Raw genomic sequence first — 15,308 nt, 5'->3', positions numbered from 1 at the left:
GTTTATTTATTCCCTGTTCGCAATGAAGAGAATTTCAATTTAGTCGCAAAGGGGAAGGAGCCCTGGAAATGTCGTTCATCAGTCCGTGTTTCACCGGGGACGTCTTTAGACGTGACACACAACATTTCTACTTGTTTTTAAACTTATCGGGGCTAATGTTGTTGACGCGCTGGCATCTTTGGGTTTGTATTTCTGAACTTGACGTATGTCCAGATTGCTGTAGAAGGTCCGATAAGGCAGGAGCGCATGGGTGAGTAACTTCTGCGAGATAAAGTGTCATATCTCGTGAAAATACATTGGCATGTGTGTGTGCTGCCAGACCGGTCAGAGATGTGACAGAGCTGCATCAAAGGTGAGTTCATCTAATGATCAGACTGGGCGGTCACATGTAGGCGTTGAAATAATCAGAAAGTACAGTATAAATGTTTCCTCCCATGGCTGTGCTGTATGAAAAACATGCTTCAAGTTATGTAATGTTATGTTATGTATGTTATGCTGGATTTAGGGGTGAAAACGGAGGCAGTTCGGTGTTATTCCAATAAAGTTTGAGTAAATCTAGACTATTGGTGAAATACAGCTGACAAAAACCAAATTTTATTTTCACGCTATAAGCAGAGTCAGGCTTTTTTTGGGGGGGGGGGGCGGGGGGATAAACAGTTTGTACCATGTTTTATTTACACCATCTGTTTCACAATTATTCATTTTCTAAAACATAAATATGCTTTTACGCCATAATGTCAGTAATCAGGAAACTTGCAGTAAGAGGTGATCAACATGTCCTCTGAAGAGGAGACGTCTTCACCTTCCTCTGCCTCAGACTTCATTGGGAAGAAGGAAGACATTGTCAAGGCAGGACGCGTGACCAAACTGGTGAACGGATGCAGAGATGTACTGGTTCTACACCACCACGGGCAGCTTCATGCACTGGACATGCGTTGCTACCGTAAGCTCAGAGTATAAAGAGTGTTAGTGTTCACAAAATACACAAAACTGCAGTTTCACTGTATATTTTTGAATCAGGTGTAATATGACATTTGCTTTCTCCTGTCAGACTCAGGTGGTGCATTACAATATGGAGACATTGAGGTGGGTTATCTTTTTTTTTTTCTTCTTCTTTTTGGGTCAAAAAATGTAAAAAAAATTTGATACACAGTCACTGTAAATACTTAACCCATTTATCTTAATATGTACAATCGCTTTTTGTTGGTTGATAACAATTCTTTTGCTCAAGCTTTCTTGTATATAAAATTGCCAATTAATACCATGGCTTTTTATAAAACTGCTACTACAATTTTGAATTCACCCCCTTCACCATTAGGAATTCAATGGACGGCTGTGCATTGTATGTCCGTGGCACAAGTACAAGATCACACTAGCAGAAGGGGAAGGGCTTTACCAAGCTGTGGATGATCCTACAGCCAAACCCCTGAGAACTCATTGGCGCTCTAAAGGTGTCAAACAGAGGATTCACAAGGTCACTGAGGTCAACGGGGATGTCTATGTAACCCTGAACACATCCACAGAGAAAATTGAGTCAGATGTCTACCAGACTGAGAAATACAGGGCTGTCTCACACAAGGCCTCAACAAATCCAGAGCCCAAGAAATAGCTTGATATTCAAGAATTTGTTGATTTTTACAGTCTACTTCAATGAATGTTTTAGGATTTTATTTATTACATCACATGAAAAACCTTAAAAGGAGGTTGTAGATATTGTGTAAGCTTTCATGTAAGAAATAAAAAATGTTTTGAAAGAACATTTTGTTTAAATAAAGTTTCCATTTGGTAGAAATTATTCCTGATTATTTTGTGTGAGCAAAAGTTACACCTGTACATAACTTGATCAGATTTAGTTGTTACTTTCTCAATGCCAATCCCAGACCAAAAAGGGTTAGGGTTAGATGGTAGATGGTACTGAAAGCCAGGGCTGCCAAATCTCATGATTATGGTGTGGCACAGTCTCTCATCCTCAAGCCAGTGATATTAGCTGCCAAACTTCTAAGGCTTTTACCTTGTAAAGTTAGTACTAGTTATTACATCTTCTAAATGTAAAGAATATTAGTCTAAACAACTAACCTGTGGACATTAAATAAGCAGGAGCTTATTTTTCATCCTCTTCTTACAAAGCCAGCTTTAGCTACACCTATTACTAACACTAACTTTAGCTAGTACGTTTTAGTTTTTAAAAGGCTAGATCTAATAGATTAAATCATAAGGTATCAAAAGCGCCTCACAACAAGAGGATTTTTGACTCAATCCTCAGGCCTGTGGTCAGCCCAAACACATGCTCGGTTAGGTTGATTGGGTTAACTGGAGACTCTAAATCGTCCAAATGTGAGTATCAAAGGTTGTCTCTCTGTGTCCCCATATGTGCACTCTGGTTTCATCTCCCACCACCACCCTGACAGATACGTCTCATCTCATCACAGATAATGAGATGATATGAAATGTCAGCAACACTAGCTGCTAAATTAAAAAACAAAAGACTACCTTTACAATTTAAATGCGGTATAAGGGCTACCTTAAGTTTGAACATTATAAACCTGGACATTTCAGGGGTAGCATTGGCTGCTAATATTTAGATATAGGAAGGATAGTTAATATAATATATAATTAGAATCATATTTCCGTGAAATTATAAATAAATAATACAGTAACGTTTCCATGAAGTAGAAATTAGGCTTTGGAGCCGAGCAGACGCCAGGTGGCAGCAGCAGCAGCTGCTGCGTGGTGTATCAGAGAAGAAGTAGACGGGCCGTCGCAGTCTAGTGACGTAGACACTATGCAGTCGGCAGAGCAGGGAAATATCTGGAGTTAAACTTGGCATATGTTCATAAATGTAACAGTTTTTAATGAATCTGTACTTTGTGGCGCTATCAAGATTTAAAAAAAGGGGGATGCTCTGTTTATTTTGGAACCAAAGATGGACGCTAACAGAGGATAGAGCTGCTGGAAAAATCTGTTTCTCTTTGTTGTCTCTTCAGACAGATAACCAGCTGTGATGGCATCAGGTAATGGGCTGTGTGTTATTGTGTTGTTATTGTTGTACACGGATATACTGCGCTTTGTTGCTGAAACGTTTGCGTATTGTGTGCAGATGATGAAGTAAGTCTGCTGGTCATCGTGGTGGATGTTAATCCCATCTGGTGGGGTCAGCAGGCTCAGCGTGAGCCAGAGGTCGGTACTACCTTTAACCCCCTACTCACTCTGACTCCTGATGGCTGACTGTCTGAACAACACCTTCTCTCGTCCTGTCTGTCCAGTTCACCCTGTCCAAGTGTCTGGATGCAGTCATGGTGGTGGGGAACTCCCATATGGCCATGGCCAGAACAAACAAGCTGGCTGTCATCGCAAGTCACTGTCAAGACAGGTAACTTCCCAGCATAGTTACCAGTGGAGGGAAATTAACTAACCTGTAATGGTTCATTACAATTTTAAGTTGCTTGTCCTGTCGGGTACTGCAGTACCTGCATGTTGTGTTATTAATAATGATTTCATTTCTTCGGAAATCCATCCTACCCAACTGTATGAAAAATAGTTTGAACTCTCACTTATTTTATTTCAGTCACTTCCTGTTTCCCAGCAAAAGCTGGAGAGGTGCGGACAATGGTGGTGATGATGCTTCTTCCAGTGGGGATGGAAAATATGAACTCCTATCAGTTGCCAACAATCTTATTGCAGAAGAGATCAGGAATGTCATGTCCAAAAGTGAGTACAAGCTCCTTGTGACTGGGATAGACAACTGCCTTTTGACCCCACCTTTTATTGTTACGAGAAAATATGAACGTTTCCTCCTGCTGCCTTTGATGTTGTCATTTTGTGTGTTTTGTTGTTATCTGTGAACTATCAGTGAACTATCAGTTACTCCTTAAAATTCATGACTGTCTTATTTGTTTGTAGCTGAAGTGAGGGGGAATTCAACAGAAACTCTGCTAGCTGGATCTCTCGCCAAAGCGCTCTGCTGTATCCTTTTAATGAAATGAGAAACAGTCATACAGTTTTGTGCATTGGATGTCTTAACAAGTTCAATCCTGTTTATTACAGCATTACATGATAGAATTAATGTTTGTGTTAAAACAGCAATATATTGGTGTCATTTTTTTTATTGTTGCTTGTAAGCTTCCGATCTTCTCAGTGACGTTTATTTAATGTTGTACCTGGGAAATTTTGTTTGTTTTGATTGAAATGTGTTACTATTTTAGGTGCTGGTAGGATGGAGATAGTTTTCAAACTCATGATGTTGCCTTGCTTTGCATGTCAAGAAAAAAGAAATGACTAGTTTCCTCCTTTTTCTGTGTTGAGAATGGTTGAGCTGTTTTCTATAGTTTCCTTGAACTTTTAAAATTCAGTTATTCACAAAGTCTCAAAAGAGCTCGAAGGTATTTTTTCAAGCTCAAATTTGACAGTGCTCTTCATTGGATGCTGCTTTTTTTTTTAATCAATCTTATAATGGCATTTTCTGTTTGTTTTTTAGCTGGACAAGAGATGAAATCAAGAATATTGGTAAGCCCCAACACTGATTTCATGAGTGCTTTTTTTTCCCCAGACTGTAAACTCTCTAATTTACTGGATGTAGGTGATCAAAGCAGCAGAGGACTGTGCCCGCCAGTACATGAACTTCATGAATGTGATTTTTGCTGCCCAAAAGCAGGTGAAATGTATATAGTTCTTCACTTTCCACCCATATCTGTATGATTTTCCTTTATTCAGTCTTTTTAAAAAACATTTTTTAATGTATTTTGAAACAGAACATCCTGATTGATGCCTGTGTGTTGGACTCAGACTCGGGTCTTCTTCAGCAGGTATATTTTCTTTTATAGACTTGCCATGAGAAAGGATTGCAGTTTGATAGCTCAACACTCTGCATCATGAGATCATCTACTGTAGCAAACGATATAGAATTATCCATGCTTTGATTCGAAATAGCTTGCACAGAACAATTCAAGCAAGATTTATTCATAGCTGTCCGTGGTAAGTGTCTCTGACACCACTTTGGTGTGATGATAATTTTTACTCTTGACTGTATTGTGCTGTCTTTTTACTCGACACACAGCATTTTTTTTTTAACCCATTGTAGGCTTGTGATATAACCGGAGGGCTGTATCTCAAGATACCACAGAAAGTTGCCCTGGGACAATACCTTTTAGTAAGTGAGCAATACTGTTTTTGTTTTGTTTATTAGTTTGGTTGTTTAGTTTTTACACACTTCTAAGATTATGGGTTGTCTTGTTTAAATGTAAAAACATAATACTTTGTGGTGTTGGATATTCTCTGATCAGTGGGTGTTCCTGCCTGACTTGGAGCAGCGTTCACAGCTGGTACTGCCACCACCAGCACACGTTGACTACAGAGCTGCGTGTTTCTGCCATCGAAACCTCATTGAGATTGGCTATGTGTGCTCAGTTTGTCTGTCAAGTAAGTTTAGCTCACAGCTAAAAGAACAAATTTACTGTATTCCAAAAAGATACTCTGTTACATTGGTAATTTTTTTTTGTGAAATTCCTCTTTTCTTCTTCAAAGTATTCTGTAACTTCAGCCCCATCTGTACAACTTGCGAGTAAGTCTTGTTTTTGTTTACTGTACAGTATGTTGAAGCAAAATAATTTTCCTCAGCACAAATCAGAACTACATTTGAATTATACATTGTAATTAAATTCTCACTTGGACTGATCAAAACATTTTTTTGTTTTCAGGACTGCCTTCAAAATCCAACTACCACAGATGGTTAAGCCCAAGAAGAAGAAGCTAAAGCAACCTACATGATTATACGACAGTCCTCTTTTTAACATCAAGATGATAGCATTTTGTTTGGTTTAGATTTGTAGGTTTGTTTAGTTGTCGAAAATTAACTCCTCACACATACATGGAGGCTGTTCTCAAAGTAAGACTTGATCACTCTGGCTGCTTCTCAAATTCATTTTGCGGTGACAAATATTTCTTGATTGAAATTATTGTTTCCCCTCATAAAACATGCAGTTGTATGTTTGGTCTGATACTTTTTCAACAATTTCTAATGTGTGTCTCTCATTGTTCATATTCATAAAAAAGTGGTACACAACTTTTAACAGTTGATGTTTAGTAAAGATACATTAATAAGCGCATGTGCAAATTCAGTTCATGCTTTGGAAAGAAAAGCCACTTTGTGTATTTTTTAATGTAATTTTTTTTATAAAATAAAATATTGTGCATTATGTTCTTCTCACATGGTCTTGTTTAATCTAACACTACAGATTCTTCAGTTCTTTTTAGCTCAATCAATCATAATGTGAAACATTTTAACTTAAGGAGTGCAGTGAATTGCATTAAGCTTTGAAACTGGTTCACTAAAAGCAAAATCTTTAAATGTGGAGCAGACATTTTGGTGATTATTTATATTCACAATAATTTCTATTTGCTTTGGCCTTGTTCAGTATCTAATAGGTGCTATCCTTCCTCAGAACTGAATAGAATTTCACGTGAAGTAGTTGGAAGATATTTCAAAAACTACCCCAGTTTAAAAATATGGGATCAAAACAATGAAAGGAAAACAATCTTAATTTAACAAACATTTGGTAAACAAAGGCACTAACATTTTAGTTCATGTTTCCAAAAGTTGTCCTATGAGGGAAAACTTTCAAATTTTATTAAGATACTGAAAAATTAAACAGATGGAAATGTCTGCTCTATGTACAAATTCAGATGCAGGTAGGTTGATAATGATCACCGCTGGATTGGAACAATATTGCATCTGAAAAAGAACAAGGAGGCTTATGTGAACCACTTAAAATCATGAATCAGACATATTAATAGATGTTTTTTTTTTAACCAATAACATGCATTGAAAGGAAAAATAGAAGGAAAAGATGGACTATGGACTTGTAATCTTTGCCCATACATCCATAACACTCACCCCAGCAGACCTCTGCCTGACCATCGCTGTGGAGTCAAGCTCATCTGAACTTTCTGTCCTTCCCGGATCACTGTGACCCACAGTGGCTTCTGTATGAGGACATACGACATGGCAGTTTACACTCTAGACAATAAGTGCTCAGCGAAACATAATCTATTTACTCATTTTAACTAAACAGGAAAAAAAAATAATAATAATATTTTTTTGCTGGAATTTAAAGGATTTCATAACCTATTTAAAAAGGAAATATCAGCTTTAAAAAAAAAACACTCTAAATGATAAACAATATCATCCGTTTCACTGCCCAACAAGCTTCTACCACTCACCCCTTCACTGTGTTGTACCACAGCAGCGATATTCTGGAGGTTCTGAAAGTTTGCTGTGTTCACAGAGCCAAACTCTGTAACTTCATCACCAACCCGGAGCCCCTTTGGAAGGAAAAAACATATTACCAAAATCACATGAGCAAAACATCTACTTGTTGACTCTTTACCTCAGGGTTTAGCCCAAACAACTAACAATTAATGACATAGTAGTAGTAACATAGTAAAAATATGACTCACCGCTCCAGATGCAGGTGAGCCTTGTGTCACTGCATCCACTCGTGCAAATGGAAGCGGCAGGCTGACCTGCTGCTCCATTGCCACCACCTGGCCCTCGGCCTCATCCTGTGCCCGCTTGGCCTTATCACGAGCATGCAGCTTGTGTAGCGCCTCTTCTATCTCCGCCATGATGGCTTTGTGATCATTCTGCAAGCCTGGAAGACACAGTCAACATATTACCCTTAAAAGGAAAATGACTGTGGATTGAAAAGAAAATTGATATTATTTACAAGTATTCTGATGTTTACCAACATTCTGGTGAGCAAATATTTCAATTTATATTAGTAGAACTTGAATATTCATCTCCTCTTTGGCTTTTGTACGTCTGACTGGTAAAAACTTTTCTTTTTGCATTAACACTATCTCTTTTGAACCCGATGGACATTTCTCACATTGTGACAAAAAAATTAGAGAAATAATATTTGAACAAATGAAAATAAGTTAGCCTCACACTATCACCACCATTTTGTTATTTTCTGACCATGTCTTTTCTATTCACTGGAAGGTAAAACTGGATCAAAACGTGCTGTAACTGCGGTACTTGGCGTCATGTATTTGTTGGGGACACACTGATCCACAGAAACGCGTTAGCTGATGGGACAGAGACAATAGTGTTGGCGTTGTTCTGTGGTAATGGTGACACCCTCTCAGTTCATCACGTCCAACATCACAACTACTCCATGTTGATTTGCCGCTTCACGCGAAGCCCAAAACAGCAGAAATAGCAGGCACCGTACATGAGATGTTGTGTCTTGCTTGCCGGATCTGGTATAAGTTAACATCAGCTCGGGGGAAACCTTCAGCGTCAACCAGGGGACCCTCAACCCCGACCCCCTGCTGTAAACACAGGGGGAAGAGACACAACACGTTAACAAACAAATAAACAAACAAGCACGACCCGAAGCAGTGCTGCTTCCGGTTTCACTTTGTGCTGCCCTAACTGTCTGATTTTCGGACTTACGTCTTCTAAGACGTCGTAATAAGCTTTAATCTGCTCCTCGATGTCATCTTTCTTTTTAATGAGGTTCTTCACATCATCCATCGTAACTTCCGAACAGTTTCCCTCCGTCATCTTCATGGCTGAGCCTCTGGTCGACTCTTCTTCTACTCCTTATTTCCTGTACGTCCCTGACTGGTTCAAGGTTTACTGCCCCAAGTGGTCAATTATAGTGATGAACTCATAGTAACGTTTCACCCTTGAAATAAAATAAGGAAGTTTCACTTAAAAAAGTAGGTCTAAGATGATATGACTATCTATAAATAGATATTTTTTCCACTATCAAAAGTTCAACTACGGGATTCAAGACAGCACTGAACATCTATTCTCACATTCTTCACTTGGGCAAGCTACCTATTACACACGTGATAATGTGATGTCTTGAAGCTACAAACTCTAAAGTCTGACTACTACAACACAAAACCAAGTAATTTTTTCGGCATCAGCTTTAATTTAATTATTGAAAACAATCATTAATCAAAAGACAAACCCATCATATTTATTCAGTTACTTTTAAACAGTTACATACAGAGGATGTGTTTTGCATTTCTTTTTTCATCTTTGAACAAAAAGTGAAGGCAAGGTTTTCATAAAAGTAAGAAAGCTCTGAAAAATATGCTTGATCCTAATACACCTGACCATTCTCCAATAGCACATATTTTAGTTTCACAGCGGTTTACATATAGGCACATTGGTGTACTCAACAAGGGAAAAAAATAAACAGAATAATAAATCACCCTCAAGTGTCGGTGATACCTCTAAGTGCTGTGTCCCCTGAGATCTTATATATTCCTTCAGATCACACCTGTTAATTGACACTGACATGTATTTTAATGGTCTTCATTCTCAGACAGTCATTTAAAAACACCTGTGTGCTTTGTAGTAGCTATTGCAAAGTTTCCTTCATGTACAACTTCATCTATAAATTTCAGCTTCCTGTTGAAACCTGTGCAAACATGGCAGTGTTCTGCATCCTACATAAGTTAGTGATGATAAATAAATTTTATAAATTTATTTTTTTTAGTATCCCTAACAGTCTGAATCCTTTGGACCAGCATGTTGATCTGCAAGAACCAATAACAGCTGATCTTTGCTATCCTCTTGTGGTGATGCTTCACCAGATGAGGATGAGAAAACCTGTGAGATCTCAGGCTGAGCTGTGATCTTCTTCTGTACCAGAGCAAACTGTGCTGTTGCCTCATCCAGTTGTGAATGAACTTCTGTCACCCACTTCTGTAGCTGTGTGTTGAGAGTGTCCATCCCCTGGTCCAGCCTCTCTTGTCTGTCTTTTAGCTCTTCTAACAGGTGCTGTGTGTCACTGGCTAACTGCTGCCTCTTCTTTGCTGCAGAGGGAGGATGCTGATGGAGCATGTAGCCTTCAAACTCTTCTGGACTCAGGTTCAGTGCAGTACCATCCAGCTTTTCAATGAAGGCCACAGCACAAGACTAAAATACAGGTCAAGGTCACAGGCATGAGTCATCAACTGGCTTGTTACGCAGCATCCTGGGGTGTATGATGGAGGAAATAATTTTGCACTTAACTTACCAAATTTGTGAAATAGTAGCCACTCTCTCCTGCCATGAGACTGTGAGGAAGACCAAACCGAATCACATATTGCATGTTGGAGTGTAGGCGGGGTGGATTGGCCTTCAGTACCACATATATCAGCCCAGTTAGGAAATCATCAGCATTAGCAGGCACACTGTTTGAGTTGGAAAGCACCTCGAAGACATGCTGACTGCATTTGGACACACAGGCAAGTTTGTCTTGTGGAGCTCGTTTGGCATCCATTTCAATTATGGCTGTTGGAGGAAAAAAGAAAAAAGAAAAAAAAAAAAGATTTCATACCATTCCTCACATGTGTAAATGTTATCCTTAGCTGGCTTGGCAAAAAGACTGTAGAAAGCAAAGGAAAACTAGGCCTCAGTGGGTTTCATAGAATTTTTATATATTTAATAAACACATTTGAGATTGATACAGAAGTTATTGTCTAACTTTCCAACCAAAAACAAAAAGCACATGTCCAAAAGTGTAAAATGAAATAAAAAGTACTCAAAGTTGTGAATCACCCGTAATAGCAGACAGAAAGGGGTCGCTTGTGACTGTTGTCTGTTTCTCAGGAAAAGGTACGCCAAGCATCTGTGGAGCAACCCAGTTCAAGGATCTGAAAAGTAAAGACAGAAGTGTTCAACAGTTGTCTTTGGGAGTGGTGTGCAGCGGTTGCCCAGTTAAAGCTAAAATAGACTTAATTTTGAAAAAGATAGTGGAGTAGAAGTGATATCTCCCCTTACATCTGACGTTGGAACAGTGTTGTGTCTCATGAAGGATCTGATGTCTTTTTCACTTTATCGTGTCACTGTCCCTGGGAGTGAGCATACCTACCAGCCAATATATCTAGAGTTTGCCATTTTCATGCGTGTGGCCCAGTCCCATTGAGTTTTGCAAATGCACACTGAGGAACTTTGACTAGCAATCAACTCCAGTTAAAATATGTTTGACAAGCTGTTGTTAAACTCAGCTTCTACCATTCTGCGGTCAAAAAGTGGCAGCAGTACATGAAAAAGCAAATGACAAATTTATCATTACTGTGCAAAACCTGCAGCGAGTGACAGACTATCTTTACAGGAATAACGCAATCAGGAAAAGTGAACATCACGAGGGCTGTAAAATACAGGAACCTACATTTTAACAGGACCAATTTATTGTCAGGTACTAGTAGACATTTTAAAGATTACCAGAAGTGATTCTCAAATATGTTTCTTCTATTGTATTGTAAAAATCACCAATGATTTCAATTTAGATCAGTTGATCAAATACAACACAAGTGATATGTATGTATGGGTTACCGTATTCTTCTCTGAAGGGCCAGGTCCTTCTGTTCATCATCACAGCTGTCATGGCAGAAAACCCATTTATGCAACCGTGTCATTACCAGCTTCTCTACATGCTCCATTATCTGAGTGGCCTGAGCTTCAGTAAAACCTGATAACAAAAAACAACGACTCCTCAGAAATGTATTTTAATAGAGCGATTTCAGAATGACAAATTCAAAAGCTGTTGAACTGATGTGTACTGACTGCTAAAATGTTCAGCAAAAGACTGATAAAAGTCCTGCACGTGATCCGACTGCTTCTGTACTGGCAGTTCCTGTAAAAGGTGATGAGAAGTAATGATAAGATGAGCAATGCCAATGACAAGAGAAAAAAAAGTATAATGTTAATCAATAATTACATGGTAAGCCTCCATTGTTTTCATAAAAGCTGTACATTGGGACTGCATGCGCTGAGAGGAAGGGCTCTTCAGTATTTTTAGGAAGCCAGTGAAATCCCCAGGCTCAAGGCTCTGGTACGCTTTTAGTGCATTTCTTTGGCTTTCAGAAGACTCTAGAGAGATGAAAAGAGTATGCCAGTCAAGATGAATAAATATGCATGTTTTAAATGACATATGGAGCCAGGAGCCAGGAAGAAGTACCTACAGGGTAACAGCCCTGTAGGTAAAACTTAAAAACTTAAAAACATTAAATAAATTAGCTAGTCAACACACTTGGTTTTGGCCTTTTTAGTATGTTCCATGTCTGCTCTGTCCTTCAACCAGTTTAATATGCCCATGAAAATGCCAGTGGAGGGGCTTCACCTTCCCTCTTCACTCAACTCTTTACCATTTCTATAAAGGGTGAGCCAACCACACTAGAGAGCAAACTCATTTCAGCCATTTGTCGTGACAGTCTCATTTTCTTAGTCACGCCATTACAAGACAATGGGTGACAAATGGAATGCAGAAAGACCAGTAAAATTTAAAGCACTGCCTTGTGATCATTTCTAATAATATGAAAATAGCTTTCAGAGTTTATATACCACCAAACTCTAGTTCGGACCATTAAACTTGACACTTGTCTTCTTCCTGTAGCCAAGTCTCTTTGTTATTTTGTCAATCAGGCTTTTCATAATTTTTTATGCTCCTCTTGATCCTCAGGCAGTGCAACTGGACCCTGAGCTACATGTGATAAAACACTTACTAGACGAATTTTTACCCTGAGGGAATACTACCAGACATGAACTTGATGGTGCAAAATGAAACAAAACAAGCAGGGATACCTTGCCGTTTTGGAGGTGATGGGGTGCCCCAGAAGAGTCTCCTCATTGTGTTAATGCGATGACTTTTCTCAATGTTTTTCTTCTCCTCAAATTTGGAGAAAGTGGGAGGTGTTCCATCATTTCTTGGCCTATGAGGAACAACATTTTTAAAGATCCAAACCTTAACTCAGTTTAGCCAAAAGCATTTTAGTTGCCCCAAGATGACAATTACATCAAAAATTTGTTATATTTGTATTACATATGAGTGCATTAATAGCAACTTTACGATCATTTGTCTCGGCTTTGAATGCATCAATAGAGGGTGATGATCTGACATTTTGAGGCAAACTATTCCACAGTTTGGGACCAAAAAAAAAGTTCTGTCACCTCTGTTTCAAACTGTGTCTGTGGAATACAAACCTGTGATTTGTCAGTAGATCTGAGGGTGAGGGCAAGAGAGGCAGAATTGGAGATGAATAATTCTGGGATGTAGCCTGGTGCTAGTCCACAAGTTTCTCTGTTGCTTGTTTTTAACAGTGACAAAAATAAAGTCACGCAATGGCACCATGAGCCTGAAGTCTTTGTGCCTGTGAAGTTGCTAAATTAGGTTTTTACCTTGTGTCCTGTCTCGGGGCTTCAGCTGAACGTGCTCTTTCTCTCCAGCACTTAGAGCAGAAGCCTTGCCATGCAGGGTTTCCATAATACCCACAGGCATTCTTGCAGAGAAGCTCCTCCTTAGAAACTCTGATTCCCCTTTGCTTATCCGTCCACATTGTAGAGCTCACTCATATACTACTCCCACCTGTAAGTGAGAAAAAAAGTGTTTCAATTTACTGTTGGGGCACCCAGTTTGGGTGAAAGCAGAGATTTTAAGTTTCACTAGCTTAGTGATAGATTACATATCTATTAAAAAAAACAAAAAACAAACTAGCAAATAACCTCTGGCATTTTAACTTGGTATGGACATTCAACAATGGGAGACAATGTTGTAATACAGAAAAATGGAATATGCATCAGCCACTGCTCTCGAAGACAATCTTTTTTTTCCTTACATTCTGGTAATATCACGTTCAAAGCACTAATGAGGCAGATCAAGCATGTGGGCCGCCTAAACACGGGATCTCCACTGACTTTTCTCCGAATCTCATAAAACCCCACGGTTTATATCACTCATGTGACACATTAGTTAGTTACACCGAGGTAAAGGCATTCATTCATCTTCTGCCACTTATCCGCTCCGCTCCGGGGGATGATGGAGCCAATCCCAGCTCACACTGGGTGAGGCCGGGGTCACCCTGGACATGTCACCAGTCCATCACAGGGCCAACACACAGAGACAGACAGAGACCAACAACCACTCACACTCTCACTCAGACCTACGGACAATTTAGAGTTAACTTAACCTATATATACATGTTTTTGGACGGTGGGAGGAAACCCACGCAGGCACGGGGAGAACATACAAACTCCACACAGAAAGGCCCCAGGCCCGGGAATCAAACCCGCAACCTTCTTTTTGAGAAGAGCAGCGCTAACCACTACACAGTTATATGTTGCAGTCCTGAAATAAAATCCACTTTCATTCAGACTATTAAAGCATTTTGAATTGGGTTCAAACAGATTATGTATTACTTCACATACTTCACAGTTTCTATTATTTTCTTCTCAATTTATATTTTAGAGGGTAAATAAGAGGAACACCTCAGTAGATCAACTGAACCCCACAGTCAACAACACCTCGCTGAACACAACTGTCATGAAGGGAATATTAAAATAGACTCCTTTTTTCAAGTTAAATCTAACAAACTAGCAATTGGGAATATATGCAAAAGTCCTAATGTATATAATCACCTGCCTTGTCAAAGCTAGTGAAATCCGGTCTAAAAAGAAGCATTTTCCTGTGTGTAGGACATAGATTTCCCAGTTGAGTTTGAGATGTAACACTGACGGTGCTGTTATGAAATCTAAAACTAGTTTCATAAAACGGCCTGAAAATGTTCGTTTGCTCCTTAACATCGACTTTATATTCATTAACTTCAATTGAAGAATTCTCATTAACTAGCTCTCAAGAATGACAGACTTCTGTAATCGATTCAATCATGCTGGGATCTTTGTATGTGACCAGGTAAAGGGGGTTTTCTGTCAGCTGGGGATTTTTTCACAGCGTTATAGTGACTCAGCCCAAACTCTTTAGCTGGGCCTCGCATGAGAGTCAGTATTAAAGTATTAAAGAGCAGAATAAAACCTTTTTTCCCCCTCACCGTCAGCTGACGTCTGGCTAATGTTAGCTAGCATCCAGGAGCTAAAGCCGACAGTAGGTTTCAACCACCTGTTCAACTCATTCGACTCACCTGCCGGTGACAAAGCAAACGCACACAGAGATGAAACACTAACATCGGCCGTGTCCTCACCCGTCCGCCGGAGAAACAAGCACAATCAGCCGCCTCCCCTCCGACTTTATGGCGTCTGAGCCATCTCAAACCCCGGACTACAGTTATCCTTCAGAGCTCCACAAACGAGACACTGAGAGGGACGGCCGAGGCACGGTGGCTGCTGAAATTCACGATAAAACAGCGTGTTGCAGCTCCCAGCTCGTTGAAGAAACAACAACAACAACAACAACAAATGGTTACAATAAAGACTGTGTCCAAAATAAAACTTAAAACGTCAAGCTAGGCGTCGACACGGTACTCACCTTTCAAAGTAAGAGTATCACTAACATGTGCACCAATTCACCGCTTCAGTA

General features: G+C 39.5%; 4 protein-coding genes across 10 annotated transcripts; 2 read left to right on the top strand and 2 right to left on the bottom strand.

The window, feature by feature from the left end:
• The first annotated feature begins 85 nt into the window (after positions 1–85).
• On the top strand, positions 86–1,826 carry LOC115048542 (Rieske domain-containing protein-like). Of its 3 annotated transcripts, none has more exons than XM_029510087.1 (4): positions 86–352; positions 742–943; positions 1,052–1,086; positions 1,319–1,824. In XM_029510087.1, exons 2-4 carry the CDS (start codon positions 775–777, stop codon positions 1,607–1,609), a joined length of 495 nt encoding a protein of 164 aa, XP_029365947.1. In that variant the 5' UTR covers positions 86–352; positions 742–774; the 3' UTR covers positions 1,610–1,824. The 3 variants fall into 3 exon arrangements, with proteins under 3 accessions (XP_029365947.1, XP_029365948.1, XP_029365949.1); XM_029510089.1 differs by having other exon boundaries at positions 88–250; positions 1,319–1,826; XM_029510088.1 differs by having other exon boundaries at positions 86–943; positions 1,319–1,825.
• gtf2h3 (general transcription factor IIH, polypeptide 3) lies at positions 848–6,191 on the top strand. Of its 4 annotated transcripts, XM_029510082.1 has the most exons (15): positions 849–943; positions 1,052–1,086; positions 2,985–3,011; positions 3,098–3,177; positions 3,264–3,370; positions 3,566–3,708; positions 3,901–3,963; positions 4,350–4,379; positions 4,475–4,503; positions 4,577–4,651; positions 4,749–4,802; positions 5,078–5,146; positions 5,280–5,415; positions 5,521–5,557; positions 5,694–6,191. In XM_029510082.1, the coding sequence occupies exons 3-15, from the start codon at positions 3,002–3,004 to the stop codon at positions 5,761–5,763; spliced, it is 903 nt and encodes a 300-aa protein (XP_029365942.1). In that variant the 5' UTR covers positions 849–943; positions 1,052–1,086; positions 2,985–3,001; the 3' UTR covers positions 5,764–6,191. The 4 variants fall into 4 exon arrangements, with proteins under 4 accessions (XP_029365943.1, XP_029365942.1, XP_029365941.1 ...); XM_029510083.1 differs by lacking the exon at positions 2,985–3,011 and having other exon boundaries at positions 848–943; XM_029510081.1 differs by lacking the exons at positions 849–943; positions 1,052–1,086 and having other exon boundaries at positions 2,756–3,011.
• psmd9 (proteasome 26S subunit, non-ATPase 9) lies at positions 4,943–8,587 on the bottom strand. Of its 2 annotated transcripts, XM_029510085.1 has the most exons (6): positions 8,453–8,587; positions 8,229–8,328; positions 7,453–7,646; positions 7,216–7,317; positions 6,890–6,978; positions 5,040–6,727 (listed from the first exon to the last, which is right to left on the bottom strand). In XM_029510085.1, the coding sequence occupies exons 1-6, from the start codon at positions 8,567–8,569 to the stop codon at positions 6,700–6,702; spliced, it is 630 nt and encodes a 209-aa protein (XP_029365945.1). In that variant the 5' UTR covers positions 8,570–8,587; the 3' UTR covers positions 5,040–6,699. The 2 variants fall into 2 exon arrangements, with proteins under 2 accessions (XP_029365946.1, XP_029365945.1); XM_029510086.1 differs by lacking the exons at positions 7,453–7,646; positions 8,229–8,328 and having other exon boundaries at positions 4,943–6,727; positions 8,453–8,584.
• A 332-nt stretch (positions 8,588–8,919) lies between these two features.
• LOC115048753 (rab5 GDP/GTP exchange factor-like) lies at positions 8,920–15,239 on the bottom strand. Its single transcript, XM_029510484.1, has 9 exons — positions 14,914–15,239; positions 13,178–13,364; positions 12,584–12,711; positions 11,721–11,872; positions 11,567–11,636; positions 11,336–11,471; positions 10,559–10,653; positions 10,035–10,291; positions 8,920–9,934 (listed from the first exon to the last, which is right to left on the bottom strand). The coding sequence occupies exons 2-9, from the start codon at positions 13,333–13,335 to the stop codon at positions 9,518–9,520; spliced, it is 1,413 nt and encodes a 470-aa protein (XP_029366344.1). The 5' UTR covers positions 13,336–13,364; positions 14,914–15,239; the 3' UTR covers positions 8,920–9,517.
• Positions 15,240–15,308: the final 69 nt, after the last annotated feature.

Source organism: Echeneis naucrates, chromosome 9, assembly GCF_900963305.1.
Source record: "Echeneis naucrates chromosome 9, fEcheNa1.1, whole genome shotgun sequence".
NCBI classification, from domain to species: domain Eukaryota; kingdom Metazoa; phylum Chordata; class Actinopteri; order Carangiformes; family Echeneidae; genus Echeneis; species Echeneis naucrates.
The sequence above is the reverse complement of the archived record's forward strand: the minus strand, read 5'-3'. Positions and strand labels throughout refer to the sequence as shown.

Bases quoted from the DNA above. Each gene is read 5' to 3' on its own strand.
- LOC115048753 (XM_029510484.1), bottom strand. From the start codon at position 13,335: ATGTGGACGGATAAGCAAAGGGGAATCAGAGTTTCTAAGGAGGAGCTT. The intron at 12,712-13,177 runs GTAAAAACCTAA...TGTTCCTCATAG, and splicing joins GCCCCGAGACAGGACACAAG to GCCAAGAAATGATGGAACAC. The intron at 10,292-10,558 runs GTGATTCACAAC...TTCCTCCAACAG, and splicing joins CTTTCTGTCTGCTATTACGG to CCATAATTGAAATGGATGCC.
- psmd9 (XM_029510085.1), bottom strand. From the start codon at position 8,569: ATGAAGATGACGGAGGGAAACTGTTCGGAAGTTACGATGGATGATGTG. The intron at 6,979-7,215 runs GTGAGTGGTAGA...GTCCTCATACAG, and splicing joins TGGTACAACACAGTGAAGGG to AAGCCACTGTGGGTCACAGT. The intron at 6,728-6,889 runs GTGAGTGTTATG...GTTCTTTTTCAG, and splicing joins TCAGGCAGAGGTCTGCTGGG to ATGCAATATTGTTCCAATCC.
- LOC115048542 (XM_029510089.1), top strand. From the start codon at position 775: ATGTCCTCTGAAGAGGAGACGTCTTCACCTTCCTCTGCCTCAGACTTC. The intron at 944-1,051 runs GTAAGCTCAGAG...TTCTCCTGTCAG, and splicing joins ACTGGACATGCGTTGCTACC to ACTCAGGTGGTGCATTACAA. The intron at 1,087-1,318 runs GTGGGTTATCTT...CTTCACCATTAG, and splicing joins TACAATATGGAGACATTGAG to GAATTCAATGGACGGCTGTG.
- gtf2h3 (XM_029510082.1), top strand. The intron at 3,964-4,349 runs GTATCCTTTTAA...TTTAAAATTCAG, and splicing joins TCTCGCCAAAGCGCTCTGCT to TTATTCACAAAGTCTCAAAA. The intron at 5,147-5,279 runs GTAAGTGAGCAA...TTCTCTGATCAG, and splicing joins CCCTGGGACAATACCTTTTA to TGGGTGTTCCTGCCTGACTT.